A 17,199-nucleotide genomic window follows, 5' to 3' on the forward strand; every position below is an offset into this window, starting at 1 on the left:
AAGAAAGGGGTTGAAGTAGGGAGAGGGGGAGAGGAAGGGAGAGGGATGTATAGAGAGATAGAGTTAGGTGGAGAGAGAGCTATCAGATAGAGATATTTTTTTTTAATCATGTGTCATACCTCATGGCGGTGTCACATGATGGTCGGTAGTGTGGGATTTCCACCCACTAAAAACCCTTCTCTTCATTTTCCCCGTAAGTATTGCAGGGGAGACTAGGCCGGAACCGCGTTAGCATTATTCCAACCCAGTCCGTGTTGCGTCAAACGACGTCCGCTCCCGTTTCACTGGTCTCTCTCTCAGATATTTTTTCCTTGAGAATGCTCTGCACATAGGCAGAGATTTTATTCCAGTTTTATTCTCTTTGTATCATAAGGTTCACTAGGCTCGCAGGATTGAGAGTCTTGCCTATTGTTGTTCTTCCATCGTTCACACTCGAAAAACGTGTGCTCAGCATCATTGGTTTTGTCCGGGCAGTACTTGCACATCGGAGTTCGGTGTAGGCCCAATTTGTGTAGGTATGCGTTGAATGAGCCATGGCCTGTCAACCGTTGAGTCAGGATGTAAAATCGGTCTCACCGTGATTTCGGTAGATCCAGGTTTTGATGTTCGGGATCAGGCGAGCTGTCCATCTGCCCTTGTCGCAGGTCTTCCATCTGTCTTCCCATTCTTCCGGCGTTTCGGCCTTCATTTTTTCTCTGGCTTCCTTTGTGTTGTCGCCGGTAGCTTTGATGTCATAGAGTTTTGCTCTCTCGAATGCTAGTAGCTCGATAGGCATAACCCCTGCTATAACTAGTATGGTAGCTTTGGAGACCGTGCGATAGGCGCAGGTCACCCTGAGGGCTCCATGCCGTTGTACTGCTGCTATCTTCCGCCGATAGGTCTTCTGCTTGAGAATATCTGCACTTACAGTAAGTCCTCTATTTACGTCGTACCGATTTACGTCGTTTCAGATTAACGTCGCTAATGTTTGAGTACTCATGTTTCAATTTAAGTTGTCGCCGATTCACAATAACGTCGTTTACAATGACCGTAAATCTTTATTTTAACCAAAAAAACCGTATATAATTCGTTTATAATTCTTTGTTTCCTTCGGTAGTTAATTTATGCTATGTAGCGTAAGCTACACGTTCACCGCCTTATCTTATCATACATCATGAGGGACGCTTCCTGCTCTCCGCTGCTCTCCGCGCGGTGATGCAATACTACCAGCCCGCCCGCTCGGCCACCCACATATCTCGCACGTAGAAGTGTTATCTACTTCCCGCAACGACACGGCATTTTCTCCTACCCCTTTACGTCCAACTCCTTGGCACTTCAGTAGAGGTGTAAAAGTAACTAAAAAAAGTGTACCCGTATGTATTCGTTACTATAATAATTAGTACTCGTTACCATCGTATCGTTACGTTACTCGTTACTTCTGATACCGCATAACGTGCTATGTTATGTAACAGCAACGAATCGAGTCGTATTTCGTACGCGTACAGTATGACGTCGCGTAAATAATAATAAATCGAATATAAACAATTAAAAGTATTTGATAATTAACAGCTTTTGTTAACCAAGAAACAATAAAATCTCATTAGAGCAGCTTTATTATAATATCTCTTTTAAGATAACAACAAAAAACGTGAAAATACGCGATGATAAAAAACAAAAACATACATATTTATAATTTGTAAAAAATACCTTCTTACGTTGTTTCTGTTCCAATCTCAAACTTTGTCTACACACACAATACCTTTAATAAACAGTAAAAAACTTGGACGACGAATTTCCAAATTATACTTTTCTTAATAAACAAACATAGTTCTTTGTAACGAATAAGCGCGCGCATGCGTAAAACATACGAAAAATGCGAGTAACGAAATGCATTCGTGTGTAACGTTTCGTTACTCGTTACTAGATGCCGCACCCGTTACTCAGTAACGAATACATACGGTTTGCTACAGCTCTACACTTCAGTCGCTATGATATCATTGAGTTGGCCGGAGTTTTAAACGTGCCGTTGTTAATTTTATCGTGATTAAATGCGTTTGTAGTAGGCCTACAGTATCAGCTCACTGTAATTTATGATTTTTTCTTCATAAGATGTCTTCCAAACGACTATATATCTGTTTTTATATTTCAATCAATAAAGTTAATAAAGCAGCTGGTTAAATAACCATTCTATAAAGCTGAGAAGTTCTAGTTGGACTTGTTTCCCACGCTGTCGGTTGTCATTTGCTGATAAAATTGCCCGTTGTCACGTCTGTATGCCAGCGCTTCCGGCCGACCTTGGGCCGTGGTCGGCCGGTGGCATGAAACATGGCTCATTTTGCGTCGTTTCTATTTACGTCGCGGTTTTCAGGAACGTAACCCCGACGTAAACCGAGGACTTACTGTACTTCTGCTCCATGGAGTAGGATTGAGTGAACTACTTTGATAAGAACTCTTCTCTTTTTGGTTCGTGGGCCCATTGTGTTTGTCGTGATTCTTGATAGGCTCGATACCATTTTGTTAGCTTTGGTGCATGGACTTTCAAGGTGGTTTCGAAAGGATAGCTTTTCATCTATCACCACTCCCAGGTAGCGCAGTGCTCATGTTGATGTCAGTGTTGTCTCGCCAATGTCCACGTCAGCACAACCATCTATGTTTTATGTTTAGCTAGTTTCAGACAGTGTTCCTTAAACCAGGCCTTGACGGCTTCAATGGTCGACCAGACCAGTAGTTGGGCCTCCTCAACACTGTCCGCCACTACTGTGGCCGCGACGTTGTCAGCAAAACCCGTTAGCTGTACTTGCTTCGGTAGGGTAATCTCCAGTAATTCATCGTAATCTGCGTTCCATACGTCGGGGCCCATGACTGAGCCCTGTGTTACGCCAACTGTCATCTGATACTCCTGTGAGCCTTCTGTGGTTTTCACGATTAGCATTCTTGTGTCGAGATAATCGTCAACTATGGCCAAGTTCTCCTTTTTGATCTTGAACCGGTGCTCCAGTGCGTCCACAATGTCGTCCCATTTTGCACTGTTGATGGCGTTCTTCACATCAAGCGTGAGGAGGATGAAGACTTTGTGCGATTTAAGGTTACCAGACCACACTTCGGTTATAATCCCTATGATCTTTGTAATCGCGCCAATCGTCGATCGGCCTTTTCGGAAGCCATGTTGATTTTTGGTAAAGCCACCGACACGGTCGATGTAATTTCGGAGTCTTGCTTGTATTAGCTTTTGAAGCAGTTTTCTGGCGATGTCTAGCATGCAGAATGGTCGGAATGACGAGGGTGTTAAGAGGGTTCCTTTCCCGTTGTCCAAGAGGACCAGTCTCTGCGTTTCCAGATAGTGGCAAACGTGCCGGTTGCAAGGCATGCGTTGTAGGCATTCAGCAGTAGGTCCAGAAATTCCTGGGCTATGATCTTGATCACCGACATTGGGATGCCGTCAAGGCTGGGTGCCTTTCCTGGTTTGAGGGACTTTGCTGCATCTTGCAGTTCCTTGGGTGTGAAAGGTTTAACTTCACCATTGTTGGTATAGTGCCTTTTTTCTTGCATCGGGTGTTTGGGAAACAGCTCTGCTACAATGTCGTCATGGCAGGGGGAGGGTGGGTGGGGGGGTGGGGGGTTGTGTTTACGTGTAGCCTTTCCGATTTTATTTACGACAACTTGGCAGGGTTTGCCCAAGATATCCTTCTCAAGGTCGTTGCAGATTTCTTTCCACAGCGTCGTTTTACTTGCCTTGATAGTTCGGTTTAAGTCGTTTTTGGTCTTTTTGTACTCGCTTGAGTATAGGGCTAGGTCAGGGGTGCATTTTGCAGCTCTTGTTGCTCGATGGCGAAGTTCGTGACATCTTTTTCGAAGTGCTGCAATTTCCTGCGTTCACCAGTATGCTGGCCTGTGTAGGCCAAGGTTTTGGATCGTGGCATAGAGGCTTCACAAGAGGTGGGGATGGCCTTGATCGTTGTGAACACCATTCTTTCCATCTCACTTCTGGTGTTGGGAGCTGGGTGGAATTTAAGGGTTGACCACCTTTGTGAAAGAGACTCAGAGAGCTTCTAGGTCAATCTTTCTGGCGTTCCACCTTCGTTCTTTAGGGCCTTGTTGCATTGCTGGGGTGGGAGCCACCTCAACACTAAATGTGATATGTTGGTGGTCGCTACCACTTTACTCTTCAAAGACGATCCAGTTGTGGTTCTTCTTCTGGTGATTCTTGGGGTACCCATTAAGATGTCGACGATATACTCCTGATACCCCGGTCTTCTGAAGGTTGGAGTGTTTTCCAGTGTTCAGGACTGTGAGAACGAGCTTGACGTAAAGTCTGCGACTTATTTTCCTCTAGTATCCGAGAAATCTGCTCCCCATTCAGCAGATTTGGCGTTGAAGTCGCCAGCTACAATGACTTCGCTATTGAATTTGCTAATCGTGTTTTCAATGTTAGCCTGTTTTTTGGCGAAACACGCTAATACCGTCATTAGGTGAAAGGTAGACGCTCATGAAGTAAGTCATGGAGGTTTTTATCCAGACAAATCCTGCTCCCTATCCGCTGTTGATGATGGTTACCTTGTTTGGGCTTACAGTCCAAATCGCTGCCGTGTTGGTTTTATCTGTGAATCATGTTTTGTCTTGAAGGTTTGAGTGTTGATCGCAAATGATACAGACGTCAATCTTGTCTTCAAAGACACGTTGACATAGTAGGTTCTGCGCTAGCACACACCTGTTGAGGTTCCCTTGGAATACGCGCATCATTTCTTCAATCTTGTAGTTTCAGTTAGAGTAGCGCGGTATGCCTTGCAGGCCCCGTAGACAGAGATGTGGGACAGGCAATCCTTGTCATCTTTATCCGGTGTGCACAAAAAGCAGTTTGGCTGTTCAGCGCAGTCTACAGACTTATGGCTTTCTCCGCCATATTTGTAGCACCACTTGCCTCTGTCCGGTCCTTTGCAGGAGCGTGACAGGTGACCATATCCAAGGCATCTGAAACAGCGGGTTACTCTTGTGACTGGTCGGACGCGACAGTTGACCCATCCGACCTTGATGCGAGCCTTATAGAGGGCCTTCGTAGCGCTCGCGTTGATCTCGCAAAAAGATGCAGGTTGGCCTCGCGGGGTGATCTTTGTTAGATTAACATGTTTAATCTCCAGGCCGGTGGTAAAGTCACGTTTGAGTGCTGCACGGACGTCATCTTCGTTAGAAACTCCATCCAGGTTGAGGATTTCAATAGTCGACGTAGGTGTCAGTGTCTTGACCGTGCTGATATTCGAGGTGGCTGACCTGACCGCGTTGGTGAAGGCGGTGCTGTCTTCGGTTTTGCGACACATCTCTAGTAATACGCCCCTTCTCTTTGTTTGATAGACTTTATGTCTACGCTAGTCGCAGTGGGGTTCACTTTGGTTTTAATCTCCTTGAGGAGATCCGCGTAGGTTCGCCCTTCTACTGGTTGGATGAGGATGGTCTTTGTTCGTGGTTTTTTCCTCTCTCTTTTTTTTTTTTTGGTGGCTGTTTTGGGAGTGAGAGCCATCGTTTGTCTATGGCTTTTGGGCTTTACTTGGTGTAGCCACTTCATCGTGGGGTGTTTGCTTCTTCTTGTTTCTCCGCAACACCTCCATCCAAGCAGCATCCTTGGCTGGCTTTTTGAGTGCCAGCGGATCGGTGGCTGAAGTAGGGCTAGGTGTAGATAGCTGCCGTTTTTTTGAGTTGTTTATCTCCTCCGGTGTTGGTTTGGTGTTCTTAGGAGTAAATGGTGCCTCGGATTGTGAAGTCATCCAGGGGGACGTTTGCGTGGATGAGACTGCCCTGTTCAGTGTCCCTGTGGAGCGGCACTATAGTATTTGAATGCCAGGCTATTTGCTGTTTCGATACACCTGGCTGGTCATCTAATTTCGCTATGTACGTTGTTCCTGTCCTTGATGTAATCGAGAAACTCTTCAATCTTCGTACTGAGTCTCTATTGGTGTTTGGCGGTCAGTAGCAGTAGGTACAGAGTTGATTCTTTCTCGGTTGATGGAAAAAGGAATGTTCTGGCTTCCAGCTTGAAGGGCGGCATTGCTCATCATCTGTTTTATGTCCATTTGGACCTCTGTTTGGTTTTTGTTTAAGAGAAGATGTTGCATATACCTAGGGAAATAATCTGTCCACTCCAGCAGAGCCCCGGTTGCTGGAGGAAGGCTACTAAATTCAATGGGGTGGTGCCTGGTGCCCCAAGGTTTTTGACTTTTTATAGAGGGTTTCCACCTCGTGACCCATTCAATTAAGCCTAGGCCCCTGGTACTGCGAGACATGACCACAGTGTTACGGGTGTTGTTCATTTAGCACTACCCTGAGAGCACGTGTAGGGAGTTAGTTAAACCTACGGACGCGAATAACATTACTCTCCAGATAGAAAGATATAGAGAGTTACAGAGAGGTGTAGAGATAGAGCAGGATAGAGACACAGTCACACACACACTGTTTATGTATACCTATTTTTAAAAATTTGGAGAAAAAAATTAAAGAGGCATTGCAACTCATGCCGGGCATTATTTAGTCTCTATATATAAAAATTGATTGCAGTGCGTTAGTCTCGCAAAAACTCAAATGGTTAGACCGGTTTAAATAATTACTTTTTTGGTTTGCCTCAATACTGGTGTGGTTTAGGAAAAAGAACATTAGAAAAAACCCAAAGCAACAACTGAAATAATGAACAAATATAATTGGTAATTTTGTATGGGAATTGCCACTTCCGATTACATTCAATAGATGGTGTACGTGGCGGACCTTTCGTTTGACAGCTGCACCATGCATAACGGTTTTTCATCTATGTGTTTTTCATTCCGTGCTGTTGTGTGAAATCTATTACGTTTAAAATTGTTTTTTTCGTTAAGGAAAGGTAGTGGGTTTTGAGAAATTATTTGGTAAAAACAAATTTAATTACATTTTGCGAACATTTATTTTGATCAGCCATTCTATTAAGGTAAATGGACTTTGCAGGCTTAGACATAACCACAAATTAATTCAAATGTGTTTTAGCAAAATTCGAGGAATAAGTCGGAGGTTAACAATAAGTTCGTCAGATTTCAGTGATTATGAAAACAATTCCGTGTTGTTTTACAGTGTTCATTACAATGCCAAGGAGAGGACGAGCTGCCATAGGTTGTCAAAGTTATTTGAATGCGCAGGGAGCTACTTCACATGGGAACCGCACCCATGACCACTGAAGTTGGCGGAATTAACTTGGAGTTTCCGTGTTTCGCGCGTGGACAACTGTATGTCGTGTGTTTGCGTGTCGGAAAGCTATCATCTTTGTTTATTTATGCGCTGAAAAACAAAACGAAAAATGTAGTTTACCAGAAAGCTTTACATTGAATGTTAACTGCATTTATCTTTCATGTAAATAAAATACATCAAATTCATTTTAATTATAAAAGAGTTTCATTTAATAACCAAACAAAACCTAAACCGTACACAATTGGACTAAAATTCTCGATCTCAATGAATTAAGAGTTTGGAAGGCTGATAAGGATTAATAATCACTATAAAGAGTTACAATCAAATTAATTTTAGGTGGTACGAAGTTCACCGGGTCATCTAGTATTTTTATATATTTGTCAGTCTTGGTTTTCTATGATGGCCTAATGCTCTCTGTAGAATATGCTCATAATTTCTTACTTCAAGAATAGTTTGAAATATTATATACATTTTCAAACAATTATTTTTAGTTATTCAAAGTGATATGGTCCTTACAAGTTTTGATAGCTTATACTCTTATAAAACTACATCCTACAAGCTGTTTGCTTGAGAGAACACTACTAGTTGTGTTAAACTTGACTTGGTGTCAATTTGTTACAGAACAGGGATTTTCGGGGTCGTTGTGTTAATGAGAATGTCTTGTCAGCGGCCCTGGGAGTCTCAAAGCCAATACTGAATCATGTCATTTTCTGTCATCAAGAGGAATCCTGTTGGTGAGTTAATTTTTTGTGGATTTCATTGTGTTAGTAGTCTATAGAATTTGAGCTACGTGATATCACACAAAAAATATAAGTGATATATTTTAACAAATTTATTAATGTTAAGCAAAAATGAAAGAAAAATTTTTTAGGGTTTTCGATTTAATACTGCATTCGAAGTAATCACTTGATGTCTGGGAAATATGCCTATTTAATTAGGTGGATTACTAGTAGTGAACTGGAGTGCAATCACGCAGATAGGCACATGAACCAAGCTGAAGACTACCCGGGGCCATAACGTGGCCCATGTGGGTGTTAGACTCGATTTCCTCTATCGTCTTATTCGAACCCTATTAGCATGCTCTGAGTAGCGGGCTTACTGTTAACGATAATGAAAGTGTAATAAAAAGAGGAAATAAAAATTATTATTAACACTTTAAAGCCCAAGCCCGAGTATGTATCGGGCCTAGGTTAAGTAATGAACGGCCCAAGCCCGAGGCACGCTCGGGCTTACACATTTAAATGCACTGATTTGAACTGCCGATTGATTATAGAGCAAAAGCTTTTCGTACCTTTTCTTGGGTCTCTAGTGTATATTTTCTTTATATAAGTGCTGCTATCTGTTGGATTTTTAGGAACTTATTGGCCGTAACATATTCAATTTCTTCGTAACTCGTTTTTCTTTCTCTACTAACATGAATTTGTTCGCTACTGCTATCTGGTATTTCTTTTTGTAACTAAATAACGGGTGTTTATTTACTTGCGCTGTAAAATGATTTTCCCGCAAATTTTAGTTATATTGGCAAGTGGCGGAATTTTTCTGTAATGAAAAATGGATGAATATAATAGTGCAGATAAGACAGCTGAATTTATTTACGATTCTGCTTCGGATGGCGAAGTGGAAGAGGATGATTCATGCACTGAGAAAGTTGTTCGAACAAAGGAAGGCCAACAGACTAAATCAAAGCCAGATGCCATACTGGACTACAATCTTCACAAAACTGGAGAAAACAGAAATGATCAGCTAATAGCATATTACCCATTCAAGCGAAAACAGCTAAAGTGGTGGAAAAAATTGTTCTTACACCTCTTTGTAATGTCTATTGTGAATGCTTTCATCTTGTTCAAGAAGACACGAAGAGCAGACGACAAAAAGTACTGCCATCTTGCAACATTCATGCAAGAGTTGGGAGAAGAATTGGTCAAAAAAGGTGGAGCGGAAAATGAAAATGAAGATGTGGGCAGTGCTTCGAACACAAACAGGCTTACAGGAAGGCACTTCCCTGACAAAATTCTTCCTACAGAAAAAAAATCTCAGCCGACACGTATTTGTAAAGTCTGTTCAGAAAAAGGAAAAGCAGAAACAGGAAAAGCAACACGAAGAGAAACATGCTGGTGGAGCTCTTAGTGTCAGGTGGCATTGTGTATCCCAGGTTGCTTTAGGCTATACCACACTAAGGGAAATTATGTGAAATAAAAAATACATGTCTTTTTGGACGCGTGAAATTCAGAAGGCATGCAAAGAGATGTTTAATCATTGCATGTGTTTTATTATCATCATTCACAAAGTGTGTTTTGCTGTAAACAGTATTTATAACCCTCCAAGCAGTAATTGATTTTTTTATTGATTGTATCAGTGTTTGAGAGTTTTATTCCACTATATAAATCTGTGTTTTTTACTGTGTAGAAAATTACATGTAAAATAATTTTATTCGGTGTGAGATTGATACACTCAAATAGTGTTCATTACCCTACAAGTAGTAACTGATAAGGTTTTATATTGATAACAAAATGGTTCTAGAGTATATTATAGTTATGTAAATATATTTTTACAGTGTACAAATTTTTGATACATGTAAAATAATTTTTTTTTTTAAGTTGTTATACTTGATCTAAACAGTGTTTGCAATTCGCTAGGCAATTATTTTATTTTTATTTTAGAAAGTATCAATTCTAAAGCATTTGATATCTAATAATATAATTTTCTTACTGTGTAAAAAAAAGCTCAAATGTAGAATATTTATGTAAGATTTAATTTTTTACATTATAATAACTGTCTAATTCATATTTATAAGAATAAGATGTAAATACATAAAAAAGCACTATTTCAAAATAAAAAAAAATATTCTACAAATTCCTTTTTTTTTTTTTTCATGAAGTATATAGTTTCAAAGATTTGATAGTTGTAAAGATATTTCAATTCTTTCTCAAAATAAAATTTTAAAATTTGAATGAAAATAACAAAAAAATGGCTGGGATGTCAGGCCAAAACAATAACATGATAGCTGGGCTTGAAAGTGTTAATACATATTATCATCGTCGTCACTGGGCTCTCCAGGTGTTCCACACATCTTGGTCTGTCCGCATGTGGTCAAGCGGACAATCTGGTAAGATGGTTTTTGTTTACACAGTATTCCACATGAGAGGTCATTAACAATAATCCACACACAATGATACTGTAAAAAATGCCAACTGCAATAATTCAACAGGCCTAGGTACGAACCGGGGTACCATGTGACCTAGTCTAGAGGTTAAGGTTCGTTGTCGCGTTTCAGATGACCATTACTGGACTTAAATTGTTACATCAAGCAGTCTACCACCGGCAATAGGCCTCAAAGATAAAGAATATGGTTAAGAAATGCTAATGGACAGTAATTTAAACTGTGAAGTCGCCGAGGTGCAGTGGTTGCTTCCTGCTCCGGGCGGTGGTTGAGAGAGAATCAAGACCGGGGAGCGCTCAAGGTTTCATTGCCGCAGGAAGCTTCTGAATTACTGCCAGGTCTTGAAAAATTACAGGAGGATACTTACAACATAACAATATCCTTTAAGTTTTTAAAACCAATTTACCAGTATTTAACCAGTATTAATATTAGTACTTGTATATTTACTTGTTTAGTACTTGAGTTCAAATATAAACTGCCAGAGTGAAGGTTTGTTCCCAAAGGGTTGCGCATGGTGCAGCTCAGTCATTATAATAGCCTGAAACACATACACTTGGAAATGGAATAAAAGTAAAAATTACAATTATAGTAATTAGGTAACTAAACATTAGTGAATGTGGCAGAGATTCAATGCGTGCCTCTTGCTGTGGCGAACTAACACACACGCACATGCACACGAACGTTGGAGGGTGGGAGGAGAAGGGGCCTAAAGCAGAGTGAGGCATATCTGACTTGAGGGAGGGCTTGGTCCTGGTCGACGTCAAACTTGAATTAAGAAAGAAATACTTGTACCCAAACTAATCATAAAATACCATACATGTATAGTTATGTATAGGTCTACTTTGAGTTATCTGGACAAAATTTGGAATTTTTTCAATAGCTGTCCTAATCAAAATAGTGGTGTGTGTCATTGATTAACCTACTAATGGTTTTAAGGGCACTTGAGTACTATTTTTGTGGGGCATTTTCGTACTTAACAGTTGTGGAAGTTGGTTTATAAAGCCTTGGGCACCACCATGTGGATGGGCACATGGACCCAGCTGTGACTCTGAATTACTAAACCATGACGTGACCCGTGTGGGTGCTAGTGCCTCCAGTATATCCGACGATGGAAACTCACTCGCTCTCAGCGTCAGGCACACTGCTTGCAGTAGTAGTAGATGGTAATAACATAGGCTCTTAAGGTGACCCATTAGCCTTAGTCTCTTAGTGAAACACACATGGCAGGTATTGTCATAACCATTACTCAGCAATATTAAAACTATGTAGTAAAACTACTAAGGAGAAAAAAAGCCTACGGCATGCAATCGGTTTAAATGTAGTCCAGAAATTAGAAAAAGCAAGTTCCTGGGTGAACTCGAAATTGTGCGGTAGCTTCAATAATATAAACTATTCAACATGCAAACAAGATACACTAAAATCCAGACGGGGTTACAGTTATTATTTAAATTCTTATGTAATTTAAAGTTTAATAAAAAAAAACTGCTTCAGGGAGATTCATTCATAATTCTGTGTGCATAGTGCCACTCCATCTTTAAATTTACCTCTGACATATCATTACTTCGGGCCATAAAATAATAAGTATAGAATAACAATAATAATTTTTATGTTTTATTGTGCATTCTTTAGCACACGTTTTCACACTATTTGTAAAACATAATGGCCGTGCTCATTGTATTGCTATATCTGCTTGGCTAGCCATGCAGGAAACCTGAACTAGCCAAATATACCACACTCCCACCATATGGGAGATGTGAGTTTGCCACATCACTCTTAAGTTTACACAAAACATAAATCTACAATTAGAGAGTACATAATTCAATATAACATAATTTCAATAGTTTGCACAACATATGCTTGCTCTCAAGTCCAAAAATCCAAGAAGGAACCTAACCTCTAATGGCAAATACATTACAAATCAACCTTTCGTTTCTGAACTCTGTTCCTCATAGAATATTCTCATTCTTTCCCCCCACTGCTTGACGTGTTATTACACACTGGAAACCCTTTAAAATCACTGTCAGTACCACCGTCCACTTCTGGTTGAATTCGTTCTTCAATGTTGACAGCGCAATCATCATCTGCGTTGTCAGCACTGGCCACACTATGATCTTCACTGCTTCCTTCTGTACATTGTACATTACGTCCTTCGCACCTTCCCTTCCCCACCAGTCTGTCTCCCTGGCTTCCTTCCAGAATCCATCCATAGTCATCGGACATGGGGGAACACTGCGCAATTGATCGAGATGTTTACGAAAAACATTTCCACTTGCATCTTGAACCTTGTAAGAGAGTGGGCCCATTTTGTCAACTATGACCCCTCTGGCCCATTTCTTATGCACATCGGCATATGCACGGAAACCAACTGCTCTTCCTATATCAAAATTTGTGGTGTGGTGAGACTGATGTGTTGATGGCATTTGGCGTGCCACCACCTTAGAAGAAACTGATGGCAACAAGCAGGTCAGTCTATTACGAATCACTCAGCCAAACAGCAAAGAACTGGGGGACTCACCAGTTGCACAATGTGGAGTGATACGATATGTGAGAAGAAATAGAGGTAATGCTTCTGATAAGGGCACTTTGGAATGTACAAGAGCTTTGACCTTATTCTTGAAGGTCTTCACAATATTTTCGGCTAACCCATTCGTTGCCGGGTGATATGGTGGGGAGAAGGTATGTTTGATGGCGTTAGACTGACAAAATTGGTCGAACTCTGCTGACGAAAACTGTGTTCCATTGTCCGAAACAAGCTGCTCTGGAATTCCATATGTAGCAAACCACCCACGAAGTTTTTTGATGACTTCGCTTGAGCTTATGCCAGACAATTCGTAAACGTCTGGCCATTTAGAGTGACTGTCCACAATCACCAAGAAACGTCTTCCCATAAAAGGACCTGCTATGTCCACATGTACACTTGCCAAGGCCTGTTAGGCCAACTCCAAGACAAGAGGATTGATTTCTCTCGCATTGCTTTATTTTGGAGACATGCATCACAGTGAGAAACTACCCTTTCCAGATCTTGGTCCATTTTTGGCCACCACACGTAGGATCGTGCTAATGCCTTCATTTTACAAATGCCAAAATTGCTGCTATGCAATTCTTGTAGCACTCTGTCCCGTAGTGCTTGTGGTATGATAACCGTGGTGCCCCAAAGAATACAGCCTTGCTCCAATGCCAGCTCATGTTTCCGTTTGTAGAATGCCTCTAAGTGGTTTTCCACGTCGCTCGGTCATCCATCCCTGACGTACCTTATTACTTTACTTAAAACAATGTCTCGTTCTGATGACAACCTAATAGCCCTTGCAGTCACTGGCAGAAATTCCTTTACGCCCACATGCAGATACAAAAATATTTCAGACATTTCCAGACTGTGAAGCGGCAACCTGGAGAGCCCATCTGCATTCCTGTTGTGGTCTCCCTTGACATATTCAACTGTATAATCAAAACCTTGTAATAACACAGCCCAATGTTGTAATCTGTTTGCAGCTAGTTGAGGAATACCACAATGATCTCCAAGGATGTGAATCAATGGTTGATGGTCTGTTACCAAGAGAAACTCACGCCCATATAAGTATTGAAAAATTTCTTAACACTGAACACAATTCCAAGAGCTTCTCTATCCAGCTGTGAATAATTTTTCTCTGTGGTCGACAATGTACGAGAGCCAAATGCAATGGGTTTCTTCGATCCATCAGGGAAATACATGACTAATGACAGCACCAACCCCGTATGGTGATGCATCACACGCTAACTTTATAGGCAAACTTGGGTCATAATGCGTCATCACTCGTGAGGACACCATCAACTTCTTCAAATCTACAAAGGCATCTTGGCAAGTTTGGGACCAATACCATTTACACCCTTTCTGTAGCAACTTGTGTAAAGGGCTCAGTACGGTGGACAAATTTGGTAGAAATCGGGCATAATAATTTACTAACTCTAACCAGGCCCTCAGCTGTCTAACATTCACAGGCACTGGTGCTTCCACAACAGCCTCAACCTTGTCTGTGCACATGTGCAACTCATCCTGATCAACTTTATGGTCCAGGAATTTAACAGATGAGCAAAAGAACTTACATTTCCTTTCATTTACCTTGAATCCATGCTCTTGCAGTCACTGCAGCACCCCATGCAAATGATCCCAGTGCTGATCCTTGGAAATCCCAGTGACCAAGATGTCATCCTGGAAGAAGACGACGCCATCTAATCCTTGCAGAACTTGTTCCATGGTTCTTTGAAATATTGCTGGACATGAGGTTATGCCAAATGGTAGTCTGTTGTACTGGAAGAGCCGTCTATGGGTATTTATAGTACACAATTCTTGTGACGGCTTGTCAAGCTGTAACTGTTGGAAGGCTTGAGAAAGATCAATTATTGAGAATTCTTGACCCCCTCGTGACTTAGAAAACAATTCTTCTGCCCGTGGCAGTGGGTAGTGTTCTGCTAGTAGGTGCCGGTTTACAGTTATTTTGAAATCTGCACAAATTCTGACACTTCCATCGTTCTTTACAACAGGGACAATTGGGGTTGCCCAGGAGCTTAACATAACTGGGCAAAGAATGCCAAGCTGCAGGAGCCTGTCCAACTCTATATCGACTTTAGCTTTAAGAGCAAATGCAAGAGTCCTTGGGGGGTAAAATCCTGGCACTGTATTTGCCTTCATGCACAAGGACACATGTTCCCCCGTAAATGTTCCTAACTCATTATCAAACAGACAAGGGTACTTCTTCTTCAACGTATTCAACACTTCCACATCGTCTGTATCTCTAGGGGAAACACTTACATGATTAACTCCCGGCCATGGAAGTTGCAACACCTCGTACCAATCTCTACCTAACAAGCGGGGACCGCCATTTGGTATCACAAAGAGATCCAGCACCCGGGACGTCTTCTGCCCTTGTACATTAACGAGGACCTTGATGGTGCCGCATGGACTAATAACACCTCCAGTGTACGACTTGAGGTTAACGCTAGTAGCTTGCAAGGGGTAGGTTGAAAACAAGTTCCTGTATGTTAGTTCCGAGATTGCTGATATTGCGGCACCAATATCGATCTCCATATCTAACTGGACGTCTCCCACATTCACAGACACTACCCACGGCTTTGGCTTAGCGGATTGTGTACGTAACACTTGAAACAAGGCAGAGAACTCTGTTTCATCTGGAACACTGTTAGCACCGCCCGAAGTGTCCTGCAAAACATAATTTTGAAATGCAGCTTCACCCTTTTCTTTTCCACTCAAGTTAGGACAAACTCTCTTTAAATGACCAACTGGTTTACAGTTTTTACATCTGTAACCTTTGAACCTACACTGCACAGTTGCATGATTAGTGTTGCCACAACCCTGACACTGGGACTGACCAGAGCCCTGATTTCGGGACTGGCTATGCCCACTGTGGGATCAACCCCTTTGGGTGCGTACTTTCACAACGTGAACAGAATCATGCTCCGATCCCCCAAGAGAAGCATTACCTACCGCGGCTTCTTAGGAAACTGCCAGCGCAACTGCCTTCTCGAAAGTTAGGTCATCTGATTCGAGGTACAATCTGTGCGTAATGTTTTTGTCTTTCAGCCCAACAACAAATTGGTCATGCAGGGCAGCATCCAGGAATGTCCCGAAATTACAAAATCGAGTTAACTTCCGCAACTCCACTACAAACTCAGACACCGTCTCTTGTTCCTGTTGGACCCGTCTATGGAAGTTATGCCGCTCTGCAATCACTGAAGGCCTCGGGGAAAAATGTCCCGTTAACAACATCACTAACTCACTGTAGCTGTGTTCGTGTCGGCCTTTTTGGTTCCGACAAATTTCGCAGAACCTCGTAAGTCTCTTTGCCGACTGACAAAATAAGAAATGCCCGTCGTTTTACCTGATCTTCATCTTTGTTCCCAAGGCCATTGACAATGAAGAGTTGTTCTAACCTTTCAACATACGAGTCCCATAAATCGTCCTCGGGGACGAATTTCTCCACCTTGAAACCGGACATTTTAACTGTTTATTGGTTTTATTTTTTTCTTCTTTTTTTTATTTTTCAAAAAACAAACACACCGGTGAAGTATCCCATCCTCGTCGCCAATGTTATGTTTTATTGTACATTCTTTAGCACACGTTTTCACACTATATGTAAGACATCATGACCGTGCTCATTGTATTGCTATATCCGCTTGGCTAGCCATGCAGGCATCCTGAACTAGCCAAATATACCACAATAATTTTAATAAGCAAATTAAATTTTATTGGGGAACATGGCACAGGCTCTACAAATGCCTCTTTTTATGGTGGAGTGAAACACATGATGCACACACTCTTTTGGGAGGACGGGGGTTGGAATTACATAATGGCCATAGAGGTTGTTGTCGGGCAGAGATGGGGTGGGGTGCGTGAGCAGGTCAAGACACATCTGGCTTAAGGGATGTTCAACCTCTATTGCCCCCCCCCCCCCCCTCCTTCCTTCTATCATCACTATAGTAGCTAATTTGATTCTGCTGTGTGCAGCCCTCTCTCTGCGTTGGGGGGTTGGTCGTTTTTCCCCTGGTTGCCACATCTGAGTGGCACGACTGCCCTGCGAGGCCATAGGTTTTAATGTGGCGCTGGTACTTCTGTTTCTGTCACTGCTGCTTTGCCCGTGGATTCAGTTATGTTCGTGTTGGGTTCCGAAGGCTCTTCGATGTTCACGTGGAAATGAGACTCTGTCAAGGACTAGTGAAGGGGCCATAAGAGCTCTGTCCTACAAGTGTGTCCAGTTGCTGTTCTCCATCATATGGTTTCCAAATTAGGGAACTAAGTGAGAAGGTACGTGTTGTGATCTTTGCATCTGTACTGTTGTTGAACCAGTGGAAGGTGGGCGTGTTGCTCTCTG

General features: G+C 41.9%; 1 protein-coding gene across 2 annotated transcripts in view; it reads left to right on the plus strand.

Moving 5' to 3' along the window:
• LOC134531663 (DNA repair protein RAD50-like) overlaps positions 1-17,199 on the plus strand; it is a 253,543-nt gene that overhangs the window by 21,598 nt on the left and 214,746 nt on the right. For both annotated transcript variants that reach the window (XM_063367443.1, XM_063367442.1), the window contains exon 4: positions 7,798-7,910. In XM_063367443.1, coding sequence (XP_063223513.1) covers positions 7,798-7,910 — 113 coding nt within the window. The remainder of the gene's footprint in view (positions 1-7,797; positions 7,911-17,199) is intronic.

Source organism: Bacillus rossius, chromosome 5 (genome assembly GCF_032445375.1).
Source record: "Bacillus rossius redtenbacheri isolate Brsri chromosome 5, Brsri_v3, whole genome shotgun sequence".
NCBI classification, from domain to species: Eukaryota; Metazoa; Arthropoda; class Insecta; order Phasmatodea; family Bacillidae; genus Bacillus; species Bacillus rossius.